The sequence below is a fragment of the Coturnix japonica genome, chromosome 24 (assembly GCF_054131305.1).
Source record: "Coturnix japonica strain WE chromosome 24, WE-NBRP24, whole genome shotgun sequence".
Lineage (NCBI taxonomy): Eukaryota > Metazoa > Chordata > Aves > Galliformes > Phasianidae > Coturnix > Coturnix japonica.
In genome coordinates, this window is record NC_140686.1 from 4,521,357 (window position 1) to 4,535,024 (window position 13,668).

General features: G+C 45.1%; 1 protein-coding gene, 1 long non-coding RNA gene and 1 pseudogene across 4 annotated transcripts in view; 1 reads left to right on the forward strand and 2 right to left on the reverse strand.

The window, feature by feature from the left end:
* LOC146757099 (uncharacterized) overlaps positions 1-3,052 on the forward strand; it is a 47,475-nt pseudogene extending 44,423 nt beyond the window's left edge. Inside the window, exons 40-41 of the transcript XR_014936947.1 lie at positions 500-545; positions 2,061-3,052. The product of XR_014936947.1 is annotated as an uncharacterized LOC146757099 (transcript). The remainder of the gene's footprint in view (positions 1-499; positions 546-2,060) is intronic.
* A 4,889-nt stretch (positions 3,053-7,941) lies between these two features.
* On the reverse strand, positions 7,942-10,138 carry LOC146757100 (uncharacterized). The gene is made up of 2 exons (XR_014937108.1): positions 9,389-10,138; positions 7,942-8,204 (listed from the first exon to the last, which is right to left on the reverse strand). It is a non-coding gene; the product is annotated as an uncharacterized LOC146757100 (long non-coding RNA).
* A 753-nt stretch (positions 10,139-10,891) lies between these two features.
* Positions 10,892-12,783, reverse strand: LOC146757101 (uncharacterized). 2 transcript variants are annotated; one of them, XM_085523453.1, is made up of 4 exons: positions 12,609-12,783; positions 12,453-12,534; positions 11,872-12,066; positions 10,892-11,491 (listed from the first exon to the last, which is right to left on the reverse strand). In XM_085523453.1, the coding sequence occupies exons 1-4, from the start codon at positions 12,687-12,689 to the stop codon at positions 11,469-11,471; spliced, it is 381 nt and encodes a 126-aa protein (XP_085379579.1). In that variant the 5' UTR covers positions 12,690-12,783; the 3' UTR covers positions 10,892-11,468. The 2 variants fall into 2 exon arrangements, with proteins under 2 accessions (XP_085379579.1, XP_085379578.1); XM_085523452.1 differs by having other exon boundaries at positions 11,458-12,066.
* Between the last annotated feature and the right edge of the window lie 885 nt (positions 12,784-13,668).

A 13,668-nucleotide genomic window follows, 5' to 3' on the forward strand; every position in this document is an offset into this window, starting at 1 on the left:
TCTTGTTCTTTTACTTGGCACCACCGAGAAATTTCTTGCTCTGTCTTCTTTATGCTGCATCCCACAGTCAGATAATTACATCTGTAGGTGAGACCACAAGCCTTCTGTTCTCCAGACTTAACAGTCCTGATGCTCTCAGCCTCTCCACGTAAGCCACATGCTCCAAGCACTTAACTGTATTTGCTAATGACATGAGTCTGGAAGCTATATGCTGTCTGTTTTGACAATTACTTCTATGCGTTAAAGACCTGATGGAAAATAACACAGGAGTCGCAAATATCTTCAAATGTAAATGATCGCATACGGTGTTTGGACTGTGGCCCCTTAAAAGGTCTAATTTCTCCTTATGAAAACTTTGCATTCAGAATAAATGACAGTAAATAAACATCTCCTGGGAGAGCGAGGGGCAAATGCTCCTTTCTAGTGATCCAAGCTGGTTTCTGTTACTTAATAAAATGTGCAGTGTTATTTATAATGCATGTGTTATTTATAATTCTAGGTACAGAAGGAATTGGAGGAAAAAATCAATAAGGAACTTCAGCAAGGTAATATGCTACTCTGATATCAGTGTTTTTAAGGAAGGTGATGACTGTTCGTAACTTCTATGTAATTATTTTCAAAAGTTGTCAAGATTTGTGCTGTTTGAAGCACAGTGTGGGGCTGTTTTTAACTCTAACTTAAAGAGTTTTAATGGAAAACTTCCTGCTAACCAATATACTCTTCAGAATGTTCTGCAGCTACTTTTGAGAAAAAGCATGGAGAGCAAACCATCTCCCCCGCACAGATACACTTGGCTTAAGCTGAAGTCACCTTTCATCCTCAGGCACAAACATCAAATGTAAAAAAAAAAAAAAAAAAGCCCAGAAATAAGATTTTTATGGACTTCTGTCACTACTTCTCTTTCTGCATACATTCATTGCATTCAGCACTTCAAATATACCATATACATTTTCTGGTGTTCTTAATTTTTGCTCGCTCTTTTTCATTGCTTTTTTTTTTGTACCTGACATGTTGTCATACTTGTCTTTGGATAAAGAAGAATCAGTGGAAAAGATAGCCTTTCTTTAGGTAAAAATCATTCAGCAGTATATAGGCAAACACAGCATGAACTGATTGCTTTTAATATGCAGTGTAAAGCCTGTTCTATAATAAAAGGCCAGGTCTTCAGAGAAGAATTCATACTGTTTCACAATTAGCATTCTGCCAGAGTCACTGCTGCTGTTCCTAGAGTTATTTTGAAGCAGGGAGCCCTTGAGAATCCAGCTGTTGCTTCACAGCTCTTCCAATTTCCCTGAATAGACAGAAGCCCATTGCCATGTGCTCATTTGCATATTCAAACATAATTGCATGTGTAGTAGGAGCCGTAGTATTTGCTTGGTCTGGGGATCTTGTCTGGAAAAGGCTGATGGATGGAAGTACTGAAAATCCTTTTCTGCTTCCATCGAAGATGTGTTTCCATGAACGAAAGAGGGTTTAGCCAGGGAAAGTTAAGACATCCCTGGCAGTTAAAGTTAAGGCTAAAACTTTCATATATATATATGGGCATGTAATAACAGGATGCGGAGAAATGGCTGTAAACTTGAAAGTAGGTAGATTTAGACTAGATATTAGGAAGAAACTCTTTACTTCCTAATGTAAGGGTGGTGAGACTCTGGAACAGGTTGCTTAGAGATGTTGTGCATAGCCCCCATCTTGCAGGCATTCAGAGCCAGTCCGGATGGGGCTCTGAGGAACCTGGTCTAGAGGGAGCTGTCCCTGCCTATAGAAGGGAGATTGGAACTGGGTGATCTTAAAAGGTCCCTTCCAGCCCAAACCATTCTGTGTTTCTAAAACCTGGAATTTCTTTAACTAGCTTTAAAAATTGTATTGGCTGATCATTGAATGTGAAAAAATGTTTCTTCCTTTATGCCTGTCCTTTTTGATTTGTGTTTTCCTTGGAAGTTTTTAAATATCTCTGTAGAGCGTAGCCTGATCAGTTATCAGTAATGTTTTTACAGTGACTGATTTGACTCAATCTACTGTAAAAGTAACATCGTCAATCTTGTTTCTTTTCTTTCCAGCCACCGCTGAGCTTGAAACTGCTAGAGCTTCTCCAATGAAATCTACTTATGGATCTTCAAAAAATCTCAATGTTGACCAGGATCCCCTTTGCAGAGCGGTACAGGAGTACCGGGATGTTTTAAACCAAAATTACCTGATCTAAATATATTTTTATTTAAAATGTAAAGGGAAAAGTACTGGAGATCATTTGTTTACATAGGAGGTCTGTGACTTCCCATCCTGCAGCTTAGTGTGGAAACATCTTTACTGCGGTTTGAATATAAATTTTAAATATATTAAATAGGTTGACACTCTGCACTTACCTGTTGGTCACCGAGGGGTAGTCAGTTTATTTTGCACTCAGGATAAGAACCATATCTATTTTTAATTACTGTCAGACTGAGTAAGGTTGGTTCTTGAACTTGATGGAACTGTCAAAATGTTTTTGACACATTATTTTGCTCCATGTTTTTTGTTAAAGGTTTTACCAGAAGCATTCCTTTGGTTCTAGTTAACCCTTCCACTGTTTGTGGTAGAGTCTCCAGTGTTATTTTAACGCATAGGAGATTTTGATTGGATTCCTGCCAGCTGTTTCCGTCCTGATGCTGTGAATATTTCTGCTGGTTAAGTGGAAGTTTTAGCAGTGATTAAGCTGGAGAAGAATGCACTTTACATTGCTGTCACTTTCACGCACCTAGGGTTTAAAAATACTGTGCGTGTGTAGCAGTGCCAAGAAAGCTTTAATGTGACCTTTTTGATATTTCTGACTTGATATCCTTGTTGGATTTTGCATTAGAATTTGACTCATCTTAAGACATTCACAGTTGGTAGATGAACACATGATGAACCTGAAGCGGTTCATAGTGGGAAGAAGGAAAATTAATGTTTCAACCTTCTGTCCAATTGGTACTGCACCTTTTTATATGAATGTATTTTGTGACACTAATATGCTATATTTAATTCCAGATATTTATGTTCCAACTTGGTATTTAATAAACTTTCATATCTGGTACATCTTTGTTTTATTCTGTTGGCCTTCTTGACTTGCTTTCCACCTCATTCCTTGCCTCTATGACTTGCTACAGCCCTTTAATTATTTCAATGGGTGTGCTGAACCACTTTCAGGTCTTCGGTGGTGATTCATTAACAGGAAGCCGAGGGTAAAGTCTCTGTTGTAAACCTGGCCATGCTTGGGAGGGGGATCTTTGGAGCCTTTTCTGCAGGTTGGCCATTCCTTTATGAGATAACTTCTGGTGGCCCTTTGTGCTCTCTCCAGCTGGTACAAGCCAGGAGCCAGGTGGAAGAATATCTCCAGCAGAATCCAGACAGCAAAGCACTCATAGAGTACCTTGCACTTCTCCATGTTGGTTAAAGCCAGTTCTCCCTCCTCATTTATCAGAGGGAGTGCACTCTCCCAGGTCTGTCACTTCTGCCCAGTGCACCTGTAGGCTCCCTTCTGGTTATTTTTACATCCCTCGCCAAGTTCAGTTCCATCTGTGCCTCAGCCTTCCTGATCCCATGCATGTCCAGACAGCATCCCTGGCCCCTTCCCAGCTACCTGTCCCTGCTTCCACTGCATACAACAAGCATGCAGGGCAGGGCCAACCAAGGAGTCCTATTAAAACTAGTGCCACCAAAAACAGCTGACGAGCCTTGGTAATTGGGACTCCTTGCTGGGAGGCACTGAGGCCTCGAATTTGTCACCAAAAATAACCTCTCCAGAGCAGTTTGCTGTTATCTGGGGGCACATGTCACAGATGTTAAGAAGACTCTACTGCCTCTGATAAAATAGAAGGCTACTACCCACTCAAGGTCTCATTCAAGTAGGGTCCCAGGAGGCTGCAAAAAGGAAATTACAGAACATTAAAAGGGACTTTGAATCCCTTGGGAAGATGTTGAAGGGATCAGGAACACAAGTAGTCTTCTTTGTACTGCTGATTGGGGGCTGAGAAATGAAGGGGGAGAATGGGCCAGGTAAATTACTGGCTCAGGTAATGGTGTCAGATCAAGGTTTTGGTTTCTGTGATCTTGGGCAGGCCTTTGAGAGACCAGGTATGTGGACATCAGACAGAATGTGACAGAGCAGGTGGGGCAAAAGCATGCCTGGGAGAAAGCTGGTTGGATTGATTACCAGCACTTTAAACTAGATTCAGTGCAGGGAGTGGATAGTTCCTTGTGATAGAGAAGGGACAGGGAATGCTGTCATTTAAGGAAACTGCAGGGGAAATCCTCAATTTGTGAGGAGTCTTGTATTTCGATATCATATTTAGTAAAATAAGTTTTTCCTCCTTAGATTGCCGCTGTTTTTATCCCATTCCCCTTTTTCCCCCTCCTTTCTGGGCCCCGGGGAGGGGCCCACAGGGTGGCTTCCCCTGTCACGGGCATAGGTAAATCTAAGTAACCCATGACAGATTTTTTAAAGACTAGTCAAATGCAGCAGTGGGTGTGGAGAAAGAACAAAGAAATCTGTAACAGACTGTGATCAATTATTATAATTTCCATTGCCATCGGACTAGCAGCTGCGCCGAGCCTGGGACCGGACCGAGTTAGAGTTGGGCTGCCGGAGCAGTGAGGCGGAGTGCGTGCGGCCCCTTGGGGTTCGGTGCCTGCGGATATGATATCGAAATACAAGATAACACAATATAATATAATTGAGGCTAACAAATCGAACAAACAGAGAGAGAGTCCCCGAAAACAGAGAGGCCGACTGTGAACTCTATGCGACACGGCTGGAACGCTTCCCACTCTCCGAGAAGTCCGAGAGAAGGAGGAGGGCACTCCAGCCTGGGAACGAGATTATACAGCGTCCTGGTCCCATGACTTATCGTTACCCCTGTTGTTCTCTGGGATATGTAGTAGTCTTCTGTGGACTGCACATTCAATAGAAGTATCCATACTTTACATGATGTTGTGATGTGGAATACTGATAGCAAAATTACAAAATTACAAAACCATGACACAATGATGACAAGGAGGTGTGGGGAACAACCACTACTGATGTTTCAGAGAACAAAAATCGTACAGGGACTGCCCTCCTCCTGCCCTCGTGTCCCCAGGAGAAACCAACACCGTTTATATAACAGTGCAAGTGGAGGAGTTCATTGTGGAGTGACATTTCTTGGCACCCATTCAGGGCCAGCGTTACTGATGTCAGACTAACAGCAGCAACACATTGTTCAGCACAAGTCCCCGAGTTCCTGGAACGTGCTGCAAGGTCCAGGAAGGAAGATATTACTGCCTGGATAAGGTCAGGATCACAGTGCAGGCAAGTGGCTCTTGGCAGGAGTCTGACTGCTATTGTTTTCACCTTTGATTTCTACCTTCGTCAGCAGAGCTTTTATTTTCTTCAGGGAAGATTCTACTACTGGAAGAAATGTCACAGTTTCTGTAAATGCTGTAAAAATTACTGTAAATAAATAAATAAATAAATAAATCCTTAAAAGAATATTAGAGGCAAGTGTGGGATTTTCAAGGCAAACACCTGACTCATTACCTTCTGCCACATGTAGTTAAACTAAACCTGGTACAAGTTTCCCCTCATTGACTGGACAGCAATTGAGACTGAAGAACCCTCTTCCACTCAAAGAAAACTCATGGACTTTCATGGTTCTAATCACTAAGCAGAACACACAGCTGGAAGGTAGGAATGAAAATACAATTACTAAAAATTAGCCAAGTTGCATACAGTGCTGCCAGACATGAAGGCAGAGCTGCTATGTCTGGCTCCATGGCTCACACTTCCTTTGGTTGTCACTGTCACTCCTTAAACCCACAGCCTGAAGGATGCGAAAGAGGCAGATGTGTTCACAAATACTATAGACCAAATAAACCTTGAAAGCATAAACCATGTAGTTACAGCGGCATTACTCCCATTTGGAGTTTGAGTCTCTTCTGAGAGGCTTTCATTGTGCTGAGAAGTGCCTTCAAGGTCATTCAGTTCCTAAAGGAACATGACCAAATACCAAGCCATGAACTGTCAGCCATGGAATCAACTAAATCACCTCTCAGCAAGGCATTGAGAACACCAGCCAGGTATTTAGGATCATTTTACCTGCAGAGTAAAATTCTCAGTGGAGCACAGCTTCACCCATCGGAAGCTAATAGGTGGAAAAGCATCTATTCACACATACAGAACTGGTATGTTTGTTGGGAAGGTAGTATACTGATGGAATCGTACTAGATACATCACACTACCTGATGAGTCTCCAGATCTAGCTCAGCATGTTTGATACTCACCAAGTCCAAGGCCTAAGGATAACAGGCTGTAGCTGATAGCAAGGGATGAGCTGGACAGAAAGCCTCCCTTATCAGACTAAGTCCTCAAAACAGAATCACATTCCTTCAGCCTATGGGTTGACCAACTAATGTTTGAAGAATTTTGCAGACGTGTGGACACGGAGGCTCTGCACACGGATTGCAATTAAGGAACTTGCTCTTTGACTACAAAGGTGGCTTTTGTTTTGCTTCAAGCACACCAAATGAATTCAACACATCTTTTTATAAGCCAGCTCAGTCCTTTCACTGGAGACATCCTTTTCCAGTGTTAGCTAAGATTTGTCCCTTAACTCCAAGATGTCTTTTAAATAAACAAAAGGAGGAAGCGACCAACATCAGGCAACACAGGAAATGTAGTGGATTATGACGATTACCTCCAATTCAGTGTTACTTCCTTTTGTCCTCAACATCATCTTTCTCTTCCCTGCTCATTTTTGTAAAATCAGTTTGCTAATTTGCAAGGACACATTGAATTTTACTCAGTTTCTTGTTATTTATCATACTCTTGATTTTGGCTCTTGGCAGGAAAAGCCGCTTTTCAAGAACACTGTGAACTGACACCTTATATGTATTTCAGTAGGACTCTCCATGTACTGAGGAACCATCTGTCAGTCTTAAGACCAGCAGTCCGTACTGAGAGTACCTTCAAGCCTGAGAATTGTTCTTCTTTGTTGAGTACTTTTTTCTTTCCTTCAGTGAGAGAAAGGACTTCTTTTGCAGAAATTACCACTTATCTCCTAGGAAACACTTTCTTTTCTACATCCGTACAGAGTGGGAAACCACAGGAATCTTAGCAGCCAGCCAAATGGCACACAGCAACTGGCACAGCCCTGTCCAAAACAATAACGGCTTGTGGTTCCCTTTTTCCTCTCCCAGACTTCTTCCAACATCTGAGAATGAAACTTCTCTCAAAATTAAGCTCTAATTAAGACCTAACAATCCACTGTAGAGTGTAACTTTATTAGGCTATGATTTCACCTTTGTAGTTTTTAGAAGGGTAGTGGGCCTTCTGTTTGATTTAAAGAACCCCTTTGTTACCAGTTCTTCTCTCTCCGATTTCTTCACCAGTGTAACCAGCACAGTCTTTGGTCAAATCCAGACCAAAACCAATGGCATCAAAACTGAAATAAAATCTGCTGTTGAAACAGAAAATTTGAATGCAATCCAAAAGTAAAAAATAATCTTAACTTTGCTGATGTCTACATGTGTAGGTAACCAAACTTCACAGCTGACAGTTTAAGCTGTCACACAGAACTTTGCTTCTGAGTAGTCTCCCTCCTGGCAGCACTGAATTGCAGTCTGAAATTCTAACCAGACCCGTGAGCAGACCATCCTTTGCCTACCTTGTTGAAGAAGAGTTCAACAATGCACAGCCTATCAACCTAATAGGGCTTTGTGCTGCCAGTTTTTGTCAGCAGTCTTTTCTGAAAGAGTCTGAAATCACCTTTCTCAGCTTCTCCAAGAATGCTCTAGCACCTACATCTTTGTCAGCCTGTGAATAGAGATGCATTACCTTCTTTGAACTCTATACCAGAGCCCCCTGTCCTGATATTGCTCGAGTTTCCCATTATTCATAGTGAAATTACACAGCATGAAATGTCCAAAGTAAATCCAACAAAAACATACTTAGTAAAATGTAGAAACTTTAATTTACAAGCGAAACTACAACATATTCATAATAAAAAAAAAAACAACTGGTGACTAGACAAGTTACGCACAATTTGTAAAAACTGTTGAACATTGTTAAATAGGTCTGTACAACCAAAGATTTACAAAGTCCTTGTGCATTCTCTTCTTTTCAATGCACAACTGAACTTAAGGGTTCTGCTCGAATATTCCCTAAGTCAAGAGCTGAATCTGTCTCTTCATCGATCTCACCAATGACAGCACTGTAATAAAAAACAAGTTACCAATTGTTAAAATCCTCTGATGCAAACCTAGAAAGTGAAGACTTAGTTTTGTTTTTATTGCTTAAATTTAACTGTTGAGCTCTATCACTTAAATGCCAAATTCTCGTGGTATTCTCCCACCTCATTGTACCATTTCAGCAATCAGCTGACTCTACAGCTGTGCCTTTTCCACACTGAGAAGCCTTTGTCTATTCAGGTTTTCCTTGACATATAACATTTCATACCTCTCGTTATTCTAACTTCTGCTCATTGTGCATTTTCCTACTGCAACCCTCTGAAATTCAAGGCATACCAGGTATTTACGCAATGACACAATGATGCCTGCTGTTCTATTGTTCTTCCTAGTAATCCCTAGTATTTCTCCTTCCTGATGCATCAGTATTTACGAAGAACTAGACAGAAACAGGACAGGACTGAGTTCAAAAGTAAGACATCTCCACAAGGGTAGCAAGATTCCCATGATGATGAGCAGATCAGAATGCCAAGCGGCTTTCTCAGTTAACAGTGGATTACTGTGCTTTTATCAAGTCCAAATGTACTTGAATTTATAACTGTGTATGTTTACTGCCTTCCTGTGCCTGAAGTCTGCCTCTGATTTACACTTACAGATTGAGGCATAATCTGTATCAGAAGGAAAGATGCTCTTGTTTTTAATTTAGGAAGGAAAAAAGAAACAACAAAACCCACTAAAGATCATAAAAAATTGCACAACTTGCCAAAACCTCACTCATGTCAAAACCCATAAAGGGATCTATTTAATTCCTCATCCTAGGCTTACTGTATGGTGGAGTAATTAAGTTCACATGTTCATTTAGACTGAATAAACTGTATTGCTCTAAAGAAGCTTCATGAGCTATTCTGTGGGGCGGGGTGGCAGCCATATGTGGGGTGGAGGTGGGCTTATATGGGGCAGGGGGCCTTCTGTGGGGCAGGGGGAGCTTCTATGGGGTGGAGGGGTGGCCATATGTGGGGTGGGGGGAGTTATGGGGTGGGGGGGCATGTATGGGGCAGGGTGGCCTCCCCTCCGCTGCCGCTTCCCTCCCCCCATGCCCATTTAAGGCTGTCCACAGAAAAAGAAAAGAAAGAAATAAAAATCTTGTGTCCTTTACTCCCGTTATCCCACATGATGTTCTGATGTGGAATAGCAACACCAAGCAAATTACCAAACCACAACAGTTTGGAAGCAGATTTAAACTGGTAGAAGTTGGCAGTGTCTGCATTTCCATTCTCGTTCCCTTGCTGGTCAGAGTTAGGGTGCCATGCATCCATTCCCCAGCTCTGGCTGTCTCCCGAACCATGAGAACAGCCTTTCCAAATTGTGAGAACAGCCTTTTCACAGAGCTGGAGTGGGTCCACGCTGAAGGACAAGACGCTTGCGGGCACGTAAGCTCAAGAACAGAATGCAGAGTCCACGGAAACTTGCCGCCCATCAACGATAAGAAAGAAGAATGGACTCCTGTTGTAGAAGATGGGAGAGTGAAACTCTCTTCTCCAGGCTGAACAATCCCAGCTCCCTCAGCCGCTCCTCATACGGCCTGTGCTCCAGACCCCTCACCAGCTTTGTTGCCCTCCTCTGAACACGTTCCAGGGCCTCCATGTCTTCCTTGCCCTGAGGGGCCCAAAACTGAACACAGCACTCGAGCTGCGGCCTCATCAGTGCTGAGAACAGGGGGACAATCACCTCTCTGCTCCTGCTGGCAACACTGTTTCTGATGCAGGCCAGGATGCAGTTGGCCTTCTTATTATACAGCAAAGGAATCTCCTGAAAAGGAAACCACAATATCTGGCAACATGAAACAAAGTTCTGATTCATAAAAGACTGGCAGCAAGGCCTGAATCTCTTGTGTAATCTGCTCTTGATTTATCCCATTAGCACTAGGTGGAATGCAGAAGCTTCCTGAGACGTGATAATCAAAACCTTGTCCAATGCCTTTAAAAAAGCCTTTAAGAGATTACTCCTCCTTGGCTGTTTAAAATAAACTTAGGTAATACAAAATGTTGGAAAATTTTTGGACAGCTCCCCAGGGCCGGGCTTTGGAAGGCCGTATTGACGAGAGTCAATCAAGCTCCGGCTGCAGGCGTATATGTGTGTGCCAGTTCTTTAACACAGTAGGAATCACAACTTGCTGCATGATCAAAATTCTACATGTGCTACTCCTGAACCCCAATTACTTCCAACGGTGTTAAATTACCCCTTGATCTCAAAGCTGAACAAAACAACAAAATGCCACACCAATACTGAATACATAAAAACAAACAACTCCTTGGGCCTCAAGGGGAGGCTGATGCACAGGCCACGGCTGCCAGCGTGCAGCTGGGCTTTCCAGGGCAAACAGCAACACACGGTGCATCAGAAGCTGAAAGAACCCTCAGGGAAGAGAGGCCAACTCAACGGGCTGAGCACGGGACACCCTTCTTCCTCGCGGGCTGCTTCCCCTCCTCTGGTTTCTTTCTGTCGGACCTCAGAGAGTAAGGAGATGCTCACAGCCTGTCACCAGCACTTACGGGTTGGCTGAAAGGCCACAGGTTGGGAAGACCAACAAGGAAACGTAGGAAAACCTGCACCATGTCAAGGGAGAGACGTGAAGCCGACCGCTTCATCGCCCTGCGATTGCCAGCCCGAGCGAGGGACGTTCTGACCAGCTACTGAAAGAGGCAGCACCAGGTTTAGAAAGTTCGCTTCAATTTTATTGCGTACAAAAGGACTCGGCTTCTATTTATTACCCCGCCCACACCCCAAAATGAAACCCCAGTGCCCACGATTTCCGCTTAGCAATCAGTCACTCAGCCTCCAGTCAGACCCAAGGAGAAGCCTGACCATGGGGCTACATCACCTCCTCCCTCTCCAGTCCCAGCCAGCCCTAATTCAACCTAAGCCTACACTGGCCCTGGACCTCAAGAGACACACCCTGAAGGAACACAGCATCTCCAGCTCTTGCCATACACCAAGTCCTGCACAGGTGAAGCCCTCTTTCCTTCTAACGCAGCACAAGCCCTTCCTGTCCAGTTCACTTCCATCATCTCCACCGTCCATGACAGGGAAAGCACGGCTGTGCCGGTAAACTGGGCTGTTCAGTCAGCTGCCTTTGGTGCCACCTCCGAGGAAGAGTTGCAGGTGGTTCTGCTGTCCTTTGTAGCTTCTCGCTCAAGCCATCCTCGTTGCTTTCTGCTTTCCTTCTCGGCTTTCTTCCTCAGCTGAGCAGCGCTTGCCTTGCCTCTGCTTTCTTCACTCTCTCCCAAGTCTCAGTCCCCAAACTCTCCGAGTCCTACAAGAATCAATTCAGAAACGCTCAGGGAACCTTCTCAGCTAACAACTGGTTGGCGGCTCGCTTTGGGAGCTCAAGTCACCCTGCTGGGCACGTTGGGCTGCCAGAACTGGGAACCGCCTTCCTGACAGTCGGGCACACAAGAATCTCCACCCCTGTCTCGTTCCCCAAATCCCGCACAAACCAGAGCCTAAAGCCCTTTCCTGCAAGGTGGTCCCTGCACGGGCAGGTGGACCCTCTGCCTGGCAGCTCATAGTGTGCAGCAGCAGCCGCAGGATAAGACTGAGCTGGCACCTCCAGGCTGCTGGCAACAGCTACAGATGGTTCCCTCCCTGCCGGTTGCCCGTGCCTTTCTCCCAGCCCATGAGAGCACCACTTACTGCCTTTGGGGACCTGGAAACTGGCAGCATGATGGCCAGCACAGAGAAGCTGCAAAACGGCTCCATAGAAGAGTCCGTGGCTCAGCATGTTCTTCATTAGCATGGGCTCAGGGATCTCAGGTGGCCAGAAATGCAGTTCAGCAGCCATAGCACAGACAGCCTGCTGCTCTACTGCTCTCTTATGGAGGCTGCCTGCTGTGAGGGGGGAAAATAGAGGCATCATTACTCTCAGGCACTGTGATGGAGTTACTTCCTGCTAGAAACATTTCCAGGCTGACTTAGAGAAGTGCTGTGAAGCTTGGTCACCTTGGGCTACCGACCCAAGAAGAAAGAGGGACATCAAACTTGCATTTCAGTTGCCCTTTAGCGCCTGCCTCGGAGAAGAGCCCTCAGCCTTCAGTATTGCTGCACATACAGGTGAGGGGAAGAGAAGCAAGAGGACGGGTGGGTGTCAAAGAAGGGAAAATTTACCAGGCAAGAATAAACCTACCCCTGAGAACCATCACACACATGTGAATACTGCCTTACTAATATGAACAATAACATCATTCACACAGCTAAATTTACTCACATTCACGTACCTGGTTGTGGACATGTTCGAGGCCTCGCTGCTGCTGTGCTGTTCAATGCCGGCCACAGCAATAAAGCGCGCAGAAAGCCCATCTGTTGCAGACAGAGGAATGAGCCGTGCTTAACCAACACTGCTTCAGCGCACGCTTACAGTAAGGCACACCTACCTTGCGCTGGCCATGCAGGAAGCTCATGACGCAGCTCCAGACTGCTCTCCTGAGGCCCAGCTTCATTTCACGGCCACTCATGCTCTGCTGCTGGACATTCTGCAACAGAAAAGCCACCGGATGCAAATCCCATCCCTCGCAGATGGTATCAGACCTCCGCTCTCATGGCAGTCGCACTCACGGCTCCGGGGGAGAAAGCAGACGTGTGCTTACCGAGCGAGCGAGCGCTGTTTGCTGCCAGCTGCTGGTAGGAACCCACGCCTAACCCTACAGTACCAACAGTAACCTATGCCTAACTCTACTATGGGAACAATCAACTACTCCTAACACTAAAGAATGAAGAGGAACAAACTCCTAACAGGAAAACACCAACTCCTAACACTAAACCTACTCCTAACCTACTCTTAACACTAAAGTGAACAATAAGCAATGCCTAACTCGAAAACATGAAAAATAACCTATGCCTAACTCAAAAACACTAACAACAACCTACACCTAACTCTAAAACTAAACTAAACCCAAAAAACAACTACAGAAACAGGGACTGGAACAAACAGGGTAAAGATGGGACTGGGGGCCCACAGAATGTGGCTGCAGAATAGGCCCAAAGGAGGAACAGATGTTACAAAAATACCACCCAGCTAATGCTGGGGGTGGGGGCCGTGCAGCAGGTAAGGAGCTCAGCGCCTGGACCAGCCACGGTGGAGCTGTGACCATGCCAGTGCGGGGCCTGGCACGGTGGTGTGGTGCCAGGCCAGCTATGCCGCGGGCGGATCCACCTCCATGGGCTCCTCTGCAGGTGGATCCACCTCCATTGGCTCATCTGGAGGTGGATCCACCTCCATTGGCTCCACATGGGTGGTGGTCACAGGGCTGGTCCAGGCACGATGGAAAATGGCTCTCTTACCCATCCTCTGCCTGGTGGTCATGGCGGGCCCCCTCCTCCTTCTCACTCCTAGGGCCCCCAGCTCCATCCTCCCGCCTGAACCTGGGCAAACGTCTATCCTCGCCCTCTTAGCTGCCGACATGGCTATTATTTGACACAGCTTTCAGAGGCGAG

What these genes read in the sequence shown, in the direction of transcription:
- LOC146757101 (XM_085523452.1), bottom strand. Translation starts at nt 12,689, where the DNA reads ATGAGTGGCCGTGAAATGAAGCTGGGCCTCAGGAGAGCAGTCTGGAGC. An exon ending in TCCTGCATGGCCAGCGCAAG is followed by an intron (nt 12,535 to 12,608) that starts GTAGGTGTGCCT and finishes TGTCTGCAACAG; the next exon opens with ATGGGCTTTCTGCGCGCTTT. An exon ending in TCGAACATGTCCACAACCAG is followed by an intron (nt 12,067 to 12,452) that starts GTACGTGAATGT and finishes CCCCCCTCACAG; the next exon opens with CAGGCAGCCTCCATAAGAGA.